Source organism: Haematobia irritans, chromosome 4 (assembly GCF_050003625.1).
Source record: "Haematobia irritans isolate KBUSLIRL chromosome 4, ASM5000362v1, whole genome shotgun sequence".
Classification (NCBI taxonomy): domain Eukaryota; kingdom Metazoa; phylum Arthropoda; class Insecta; order Diptera; family Muscidae; genus Haematobia; species Haematobia irritans.
The window spans coordinates 38,678,397-38,688,444 of NC_134400.1; the positions used below are offsets into that span (position 1 = coordinate 38,678,397).

General features: G+C 32.8%; 1 protein-coding gene across 1 annotated transcript; it reads right to left on the reverse strand.

Moving 5' to 3' along the window:
- Positions 1-141: 141 nt before the first annotated feature.
- On the reverse strand, positions 142-3,206 carry Su(var)3-3 (lysine-specific histone demethylase Su(var)3-3). Its single transcript, XM_075305061.1, has 2 exons — positions 1,533-3,206; positions 142-1,478 (listed from the first exon to the last, which is right to left on the reverse strand). Exons 1-2 carry the CDS (start codon positions 3,131-3,133, stop codon positions 338-340), a joined length of 2,742 nt encoding a protein of 913 aa, XP_075161176.1. The 5' UTR covers positions 3,134-3,206; the 3' UTR covers positions 142-337.
- Positions 3,207-10,048: the final 6,842 nt, after the last annotated feature.

Genomic DNA, 10,048 nt, shown 5'->3' on the forward strand with positions numbered 1-10,048 from the left:
ATAGAAAAAAATTTTTTGATAAAATGTTCTATGTAGAAGAAATACAATTTTGTCTCTCTACCATTTCATTGTGGCTTTATATGTACCTTACGTATGAATTCAAATGTTGCGAAAGTTTTTTTTTTTATGAAATGGCCAAACTTGATTATTATATTTAAATAATATTTAAAAAAGAAAATCTTATATTACTAACATAGTGGTGGTATAGTGTATGGGGGAGGTAACTAAAAACTATATTAACAATTCCATCGATGAATTTTGCTCTAAATTGTAATTGTTCGAAACTATGATTGGAGTCCGAAAAACAAACGAAATTTGCACAAATGTCTTAAAAATATTACTCATTGGAATCGGCAGGATTGGATTTATCATCCGAAGTCTTTGAAAAGGAATCTGAAGAATGGGCTATGTCAACTAAATCGACGGTATCGCCCACGGAGGCAGTGTTGGCAGCTTCCACAACAGAGTAACCAATATCATTTGGTGTGCCTTCGGGATAGCCCAAATAGTAGTCAGCAATACGACCAGCTTCTCTTAAACCACTGAGGAAAGCACCATGTACAGTGGCTGGATAGTTTCTTATGGTATGTTCTCCAGCAAAGAAAAGTCGAGGCAATTCATCTAATTCTTGGTTTGGTTTAGGGTTGTGTGGGTTTGGCGGTATGACGGGCGCAGCCAGAAGGTCGTAATCGCTGCCAGATGATCCTATAGATACAAAACTGTATGAGCCCCTAGCCCAGGGGTCTGCACGCCATCGTGTTACCACGGTTTCTTTGGGTTGCGGCACAGAACCATTTCCGAAGATTCCCTTAAGTACAGCAATACATCGTCCCACAATGACATCATCTGACACGTTCTCCATTATGGCAGCCGAACGACCTGCTACAAGGGCCAAAAGTACCGGAGATGATGATATACTCCAAAATAAGAATAATTCCCCTCTACTTGCTGTTGTACTACCCACATGACCAAACAAATTCGTATTTGGATCCCAAAAGATCCGATCAAAACATAGGACCACCTTATTCAAATTTCCAAATCCTAATCGTTGTATGGCCTGTTGTTTCCAGTCTGGCAAAGGAGGTTCGAATTTCACAGTATTAGCCTGTTGCGATTGTTCCTTAGCAGTGGCTATTTTTAAGACACCCAATGTAAGGGTGCACAAAACTAAGTCCGCTTTATAGGTCACCAAGGAATTGTTTGTTTTCAGATTTTCTGTGACAATTTCAACGCCAGTGGGAAAATATTTTATGGCTTTTACGGCAGTATTTACGCGAATATCCAGGCCTTCAGTTAATGCTATAGGTACACATGAATAACCATTCCGTACGGTGGTGTGATTTCCTATAAATTCGAAATCGTCGTCTTGATCCCAATGTTTGAGTGAGAGATTGCTCAATGGAGTTGCATTTGCAAATTCCAAATTGGCAAAATGCCAATCTAGAATCTGGCGGTCTTTCGATGACAAATAAACATCGCTACAATGGAAAATATTAATATGGCATCTTATGAATATAGTATCTCACAATTACCTTGGCGGGTTCGATTCCAATTCTGTAAGCTTGGTCTGGAGCAGTTCTTCCTGTTTTACTAGTTCATCATATTGTTTGGACGCCTTCATCCATTCATAGTGGGTGGAACGTATTTCAAATTCATGTTCGGCATACACACTGTCGCCTTCCGTACGTTGCGGACGTGAACGTAACAGTTTTGCATGTAAACTCTTCAGCTGACGAATTTTACTCAGGATTTGAGATGTTTCCGTTTGATTGTCTATAATGGCTTTCTGTGCTTCGCACAGTTGACTTAAATACTGGGCTTGTTTCTCCTTCACTGATTTCTCTTGAAGTTTAATAATCCATTCAAGGGCTTGACCCAGTGATACCGGATTGTTCCCAGCATAGTTGAAATCCAGTTGATGAGATAAATAACTGGCCGATTCTAGTAGACGATTGAATTCTCTTTCCACCATGTCATCTTTATGTTTTGGTACTGGTTTACCCCCTGCTCCATATAGGGGGCAAGCTTGACGTATAGGTATCATTTCCATACCAATTTGCTTGCTCAAAATAGTCATAGGATTACCCCATACTCCTGTCACAACCATTGCACCCAAGTCCGCAATGTAATTATTCTTGCGGAATGTGGCAATACGACCCCCCACACGATCCCTTGCCTCCAATACAATGACATCCATACCAAACTGTTGCAACTGTTGGGCTGCGGCCAAACCAGAGATACCTGCCCCTATAACTATAACTTTGCCCAGTTTCTTGCTGGGTATAGGCCTTAATCGCTTGAAAATGCCAAAATTTATAAAGCCATGTCTTTCCAGGAAGGAATGAATTCTTTTAACCAAATTGGGATCACTGTCAAAAGGGGGCTCCATATCCTTAAGAGCATTTTCCAAAATCAATTGCTGTTTCGGATTTTCAATCCACATTTGCAATAGACGATTTCTTATATTAAGGAACACACGTTGGGCTACCAAACCTGTTTTGGTGATGTCTGGAAAACAAGCTGCCTCATTCGAGGTCATTTTATCGAAGGGTAGGCGGGATTGAAATGCAGCACCTTCTAAGCCAGTCAAAATTTCTTTGTAGGCTTCTGCCGCCGCAGCGGCGGCTTCCCGAGGATCTGTAATCTCTTTGGTTGAGGGACTTTTAACAGCCTCAGACTTCTTTGATTTGGAATCTGATTTCTTTTCCGAGTTAATATGTACATGAGAATTCGACGAATGTCCCCCGGATGGGGTAGATGGCTTTTCATCTGTTACTGTAGAGGTTGCAGTCGATTTATTTGTATAGTCTACTCGGGGTTTAATGCGTCTACTCATACGCCTTTCATCGTTATGGGCATCATTTGAATCCTCATCACCAGGATATTTTTTAATTCCACCGCTGGCCCCACTATTGCTGTGATTTGATAATGCCGCAGCCTTCCTCTTGGGCGAAGGCTCTGTATCAGAATCGTCACTTATCAAAGTGACTACTTCAATGGGTTCAATGTTGGTCAAGAGTTTTCCTCTTACCACAGGCGCTGCATCGTTTGTTTGTAGTAGCGGGGACTGAGTCAAGCAGGGGGTATCATTGGATAGCACAGTATCGCCGGTGTCGGTATTACTGTTCGACATCTTGAGCAGTAACCTTTAATTATCTTGCGAAAAAAATCTTTCGCTTCTTTTTTGTTTATAACAAAAAACTAGTGATGAGCGATTTTTTTATTGGGAAATGTAATCGGAAGTATATGTGAAATCGATAGCATTGAATTAGTGAAAACGTAATAACGTAATGGAACGAGAACTTCGACTGATTATAATCGTATAAACACAGCCGTAACGACTGTTGCTAGGCGAATGGGTTGAAAATGGTTGTTAAATGTTCAAATACAACCATGACGTTATAAGAGAAAAACACTTAAGTAGTATATATCCATGCAAGGATTTCGATAAAATGGTACTATTTCGGTTCGTCAGATAGTTTTGTGGTAGTAATATCTGAAGCAAAAAAATTATTTCTATAGAAAAATTTGTCAAAATGTTATCTTTTATAGAAACTTTGTCAAAATTTTATTTCTATAGAAAATTTTGTCAACATTTTATTTCTATAGAAAATTTTTGCAAGATTTTATTTCTATAGAAAATTTTGTTAAAATTTTAGGTTAGGTTAAAGTGTCAGCCCGATTAAGTTTCAGGCTCACTTAAACATTGTGATTTGTCAAAATTTTATTTCTTTAGAAAATTTCAACAAAATTGTATTTCTATAGAGAAATTTGTCAAAATTTTAGTTTTTATAGAAGTTTTGTCAAAATTTTATTTCTATAGAAAATTTTGTTAACATTTTATTTCTATAGAAAATTTTTGCAAAATTTTATTTGTTTTGTTTGTTATTGTTGGTTTCTCTTCAATCATTATTGTTGTTTTTTATCTCAGCTTAAAACCATGCATTGACTAAACTACAAGTGTAGCTTAACCAACAAAGGAAAAGTATGCTTGTCAAATTTATTTGGGCAAAGCCCTATAGACTGCAAGATGGATGTACAGCTGTTTCGGAATTACCACATTCCTCACTTCCTCTAGGGCTTTGCCAAATAAATTTGACAAGCATACTTTTCCTCTGTTGGCTAAGCTACACTTGTAGTTTAGTCAATGCATGGTTTTAAGCTGAGATCAAAAACAACAACATTTTATTTCCATAGAAAATTTTGTCAAAATTTTAGATTAGGTTAAAGTGGAAGCCCGATTAAGTTTCAGGCTCACTTAGAATATTCAGTCCACTGTGATTTGTCAAAATTTTATTTCTTTAGAAAATTTCAACAAAATTTTATTTCTATAGAAAAATTCAACAAAATTTTATTTTTATAGAAAATTTAAACAAAATTGTATTTCTTTAGAAAATTTTGTTAAAATTGTATTTCTTATTGCAGCTTAAAACCATACATTGACTAAACTACAAGTGTAGCTTAACCAACAGAGGAAAATAATGTTTGTCAAATTTATTTGGGCAAAGCCCTATAGACTGCAAGATGGTTGGATGGACGCACGTTTCGGTATTACCACATTCCTCATCAGCATCCTCTACTTTTTTTTTCTCATCAGCATCCTCTTTCTAGGAAAAGATATATGTTTGTTTTGAATTTATTTCGGCATAAGCCGGCTATCATACAAAACCTTTTTTCGGAGGGTTCAAGTGTGGTTCATTGTTGGGTTTAATGAGCTGCCTGAATTTATTCTGATAATTGGTTGATAGTTTTGCTGCAAGTAGAGGATGCTGATGAGGAATGTGGTAATTCCGAAACGTGCGTCCATCCAACCATCTTGCAGTCTATAGGGCTTTGCCCAAATAAATTTGACAACCATTCTTTTCCTCTGTTGGTTAAGCTACACTTGTAGTTTAGTCAATGTATGGTTTTAAGCTGCAATAAAAAACAACAACAATGCTTAAAGAACAAAACCAACAATAACAAAACAAAAATAATGGAAAATTTTATTTCTATAGAAAATTTTGTCAAAATTTTATTTCTAAATAAAATTTGAACAAAATTTTATTTCTACAGAAAATTTTGTCAAAATTTTATTTCTTTACAAAATGTCAAAATTTTATTTCTATAGAAAATTTTGCAAAATTTTATTTCTATAGGAAATTTCAACAAAATGTTATTTCTTTAGAAAATTTCAACAAAATTGTATTTCTTTAGAAAATTTTGTCAAGATTTTATTTCCTTAGAAATTTTTGTTAAAATTTTATTTCTATCGAAAATTTCCACAAAACTTAATTTCTATACAAAATTTCAACAAAATTGTATTTCTATAGAAAATTTAAACAAAGTTGTATTTCTTTAGAAAATTTTGTTAAAATTTTATTTCTGTAGAAAATTTTGTCAAAACTGTATTTCTATAGAAATTTTGCTAAAACTTTATTTCTTAGAAAATTTCAACAAAATTTTATTTCTACAGAAAACTGTGTCAAAATGTTATTTCTTTAGAAAATGTTGTCAAAATTTTATTTCTATAGAAAATTTTGTCAAAATTTTATTTCTATAGAAAATTTTTGCAAAATTTTATTTCTGTAGAAAATTTTTGCAAAATTTTATTTCATTGACTAAACTACAAGTGTAGCTTAAACAACAGAGGAAAAGTATGCTTGTCAAATTTATTTGGGCAAAGCCCTATGGACTGCAAGATGGTTGGATGTACAGCTGTTTCGGAATTACCACATTCCTCATCAGCATCCTCTACTTGCAGCAAAACTATCAACCAATTATCAGAATAAATTCGGGTAATTCACTCAACCCAAAGTGAACTACACTTGAACCTCCCGAAAAAGGATTTGATAGTCGGCTACTGCCTAAACAAATTTGCCAGCATATCTCTTTTCCTTTGCCAAACTCAAATCATCGATTTGAATGTATTTGGCTGGGTTTGTTTTTGAGCGTGCTTCCTCTATCTTCATTCGTTTTGTTTGTTATTGTTGGCTTCTCTTCAATCGTTATTGTTGTTTTTTTGATCTCAGCTTAAAGCCATGCATTGACTAAACTACAAGTGTAGCTTAACCAAAGTATGCTTGTCAAATTTATTTGGGCAAAGCCCTATAGACTGCAAGATGGTTGGATGTACAGCTGTTGAGGAATGTGGTAATTCCGAAACAGCTGTACATCCAACCATCTTGCAGTCTATAGGACTTTGCCCAAATAAATTTGACAAGCATACTTTTCCTCTGTTAGTTAAGCTACACTTGTAGTTTAGTCAATGCATGGCTTTAAGCTGAAATAAAAAAAAACAACAATAACGATTGAAGAGAAGCCAACAATAACAAACAAAACGAAAAAAATTTATTTCTATAGAAAATTTCAACAAAATTGTATTTCTCTAGAAAATTTTGTCAAAATTGTATGCCTATAGAAAATTTTTGCAAAATTGTACATAGAAAATTTTTGGAACATTTTATTTCTATAGAAAATTTTGTCAAAATTTTATTTCTATAGAAAATTTTGTCAAAATTTTATTTCTATAGAAAATTTTGTCAAAATTTTATTTCTGTAGAAAATTTTGTTAAAAATTTATTTCTATTGAAATTTTGTCAAAATTTTATTTCTATAGACAATTTTGTCAAAATTTTATTTCTACAGAATTCGGAATTTTATTCCTAATATAGAACATTTTCACAAAATTTTATTTCTATAGAAAATTTGTGCAAAATTTTATTTGTATAGAAAAATTTTGCAAAATTTTATTTCTATAGAAAATTTCAACAAAATTTTATTTCTTTAGAAAATTTCGATAAAATTTTATTTCTATAGAAAATTTTGTCAAAATTTTTATTTCATTCGTTTTGTTTCGTTATTGTTGTTTTTTCCCTTTAATAATTGTTGTAGTTTTTTGATTTCAGCTTAAAACCATGCATTGACTAAACTACAAGTGTAGCTTAACCAACAGAGAAAAAAAAATTATTTTTATAGAAAATTTTGTCAAATTTTTATTCAAATTAATAAACATCTAAACAATAGTATTTTACTTGACCACAATGATTCTTTTACAACTATCTTAAAATTCATATTTTCTAATATTTTGAAGGGACTCTTATTGGCGTCTTTCTAAATTTATCTAAAAAGGCACCTAATAATTGCACTCATGCAATCATTCCTGTCCTTAGTGTCGGCACGTTTGCGATGAGTTTTGGATATCGTATACGACTGTTTTCGACGTGGTGGGAATTCTCAGAATAGCAGTTAAAATCAAAAATGTTGGCAGGGTACCGGCCTTATTGCTACCACTAATTTTTTGTGTTTACCCGTTCCCCAAACTGTTCTTACCTTTCAATTCCTAGCGAACAATAGTGTGAGAGATTTATAGAAAGCTTTATGATAGCAAAAACATGGAAGAGATAGAAAAGAAATGCTTTGTTCGTACCCACTCATTTTATCTTCGATTCATATGGAAAGCTATGCACTTTTTTGATTAGAAATTACGCAAAGCGACATACCTGTTTAGAAGATTGACCTTGACGCCTAGAGAACATTGACCTTAACTTAATGATGGGGTGCGATAATGATTACTTGTTTAAAGGAGTACTAAAAATTGTATTTTCTTGCTTGTGTTCGACTATTCTATTATGGCATAGATATTGGAAATATATAAATTTGGATGGATCAATCTCTCGGTTATGTCCATGATGACAGCTAATGAAGGTAATTCACCTATTACAAAAACAACATACGTGTATGCAATTTAAAGTCATTGGCATGTTTGAGGCATCAGATACGATATCCTTGCCAAATATAATTTGGCGTGGGATTAAACCGATCCTCCCGATTTTAACTCTTATTGACTTTTTATATTTTCTAATTGGTATTTTGTTTAATTTGATAATAATTTCACAACTTGTAGTTATGAAAGAACAAACGGCATTAAAAAAAAAGTATGACTTAAAATGTTTCGTTCCATTATCTACAGCGAGAATGGTTCACTTTAATAGATTATAAATTGTATGTGTTAAACTTTCACTTTTTTATGTTTGCCCATTGAAAATTGCGTAAAAATGTATGGGCGACGCAAGTTCAATGAACTTGTTTGTAGGTAACTATTCAGATAAGTGTGTTTTGTATGATAGTTTCGGTTATTTGGTCAACTAACATACGCAAAACGAAAAATGGGTCAACTTTTACTCCAGCCAAAAATTGTTGATCGATAATGTCAATGAACTATGTGATAAGATATTTGGAAACATTTACTGAAATCAAAGTCAGGGTAAAATATATTTAATACCATAACTCTATGAAGTAGTTTTCTATAGAAATAAAATAAATAAAAAATTTTGAGAAAATTTTATATAGAAATAAAATTTTGCAAAAATTTTCTATAGAAATAAAAGTTTGCAAAAATTTTCTATAGAAATAAAATTTTATCTAATTATACAATTATTTTTCGAGCTTTATGGACATATATAGATGAAGGAACATGGTTAATAGAGCCATTGGTAAGAAAACGCCAGATACAAATCTATACACGCCTGGACTGTACATGTTTCGGTTCGGGCGAATGAACCTTTCCACAGCCTTTAGCATAGATCTGGCTGGGAGAGATAACTCAATTTTGGGCCCTTTATGCTAAAGGCCGGTATGCACCTCTAGCGAAAAATTTCATTCCCATAAGAAATGCATTGCTATTTATGCTAACGAAATTTTCGGTAGTGTTCAATTTCGTAAGCTGGTACGCACCTCTAATGAAAATAACAGGGTTGTCAAAAGCATATTTTGGCAGCAAACATTTATGCCCATATGCAAAACAATTTATTGACAGTTTATCGAATGAATTTGAATGCAAAAGTAGGCTTGAAGTTTTCTTTAACTTTTTTGCATATGGGAGTTAATTTATTACAATCATTGTGTGCGTAAAAGTTTTAAAAGGTCTGTAAATAATAAACAATTTATTTGAGGAATATTTGGAACATATATTAACAATTTTTAAAAGCTATTAGCTGGTTTAAAATTTGTGTACACAGCCCTGTTTTTTTGTTGTAGACTTAAATAAATTTTTGCTACCGAAAATTTCGCTAGAGGTGCATACCGGCCTTAACTCCATATGGAGAAAACATTTCGGAATTTTCCTCTTACAAATTGAATCATCTTTTCTCCCACTGTACATCATCTTTTCATATAACTTACAAGTCCCTTAATCTTATTTTTATTTTGTTTTGTTACATAGTAATGCAACAACACGAAATTTATTTTTAGAAAGCTAATTTGTTAGAATTCACCTAAGTGGTGAACAGTCGAACAATGCTTATTGTTTCTACAGTCAACTACAACAACATGTGACAACTTACAGAAACTGGTTTCCAGGATACAACAACAATTCTAACGCTTACATTAGTCGTGTTTTTCCTAGTTTTACGACGGGCTCATCGTTGCTTATTATATTTCATGTTAGCCTGATACCGAAACAGGCAATTGACGTCCAAATGCATTATATCTAATTATACATTTATTTTTCGAGCTTTATGGACAAATATAGATTAAGGAACATGGTTAATAGAGCCATTGAAAAGAAAACGCCAGATTCAAATCTATACACGCCTGGACTGCAAATTTTGCAAAAAATTTCTATAGAAATAAAATTTTGACAAAATTTTCTATAGAAATAAAATAAATAAAAAATTTTGAGAAAATTTTCTATAGAAATAAAATTTTGCAAAAATTTTCTATAGAAATAAAATTTTTAAAACATTTTTTTTATAGAAATAACATTTTGACAAAGTTTTTTATAGAAATAAAATTTTGACAAAATTTTCTATAGAAATAATATTATGAACACCATTAAGACTTGACGTGTAGGGCCTCAAACAGTCTGTATAGTTTTGTTCTACAAACCCAATTTTGTGAGCATACCTTCCGGCCATTCATATATGTTATGCATGTAAACAAATATTTCTCTTTGGCACTATAAAGGAAAGTTTCGTTATAGGGTCAGAGCAAAGCTTTCAACTGAAGAAAACAAACACTATATATTCTATGAATTGTTAGTGAATACATTTAGTTGATTTGAAATGAG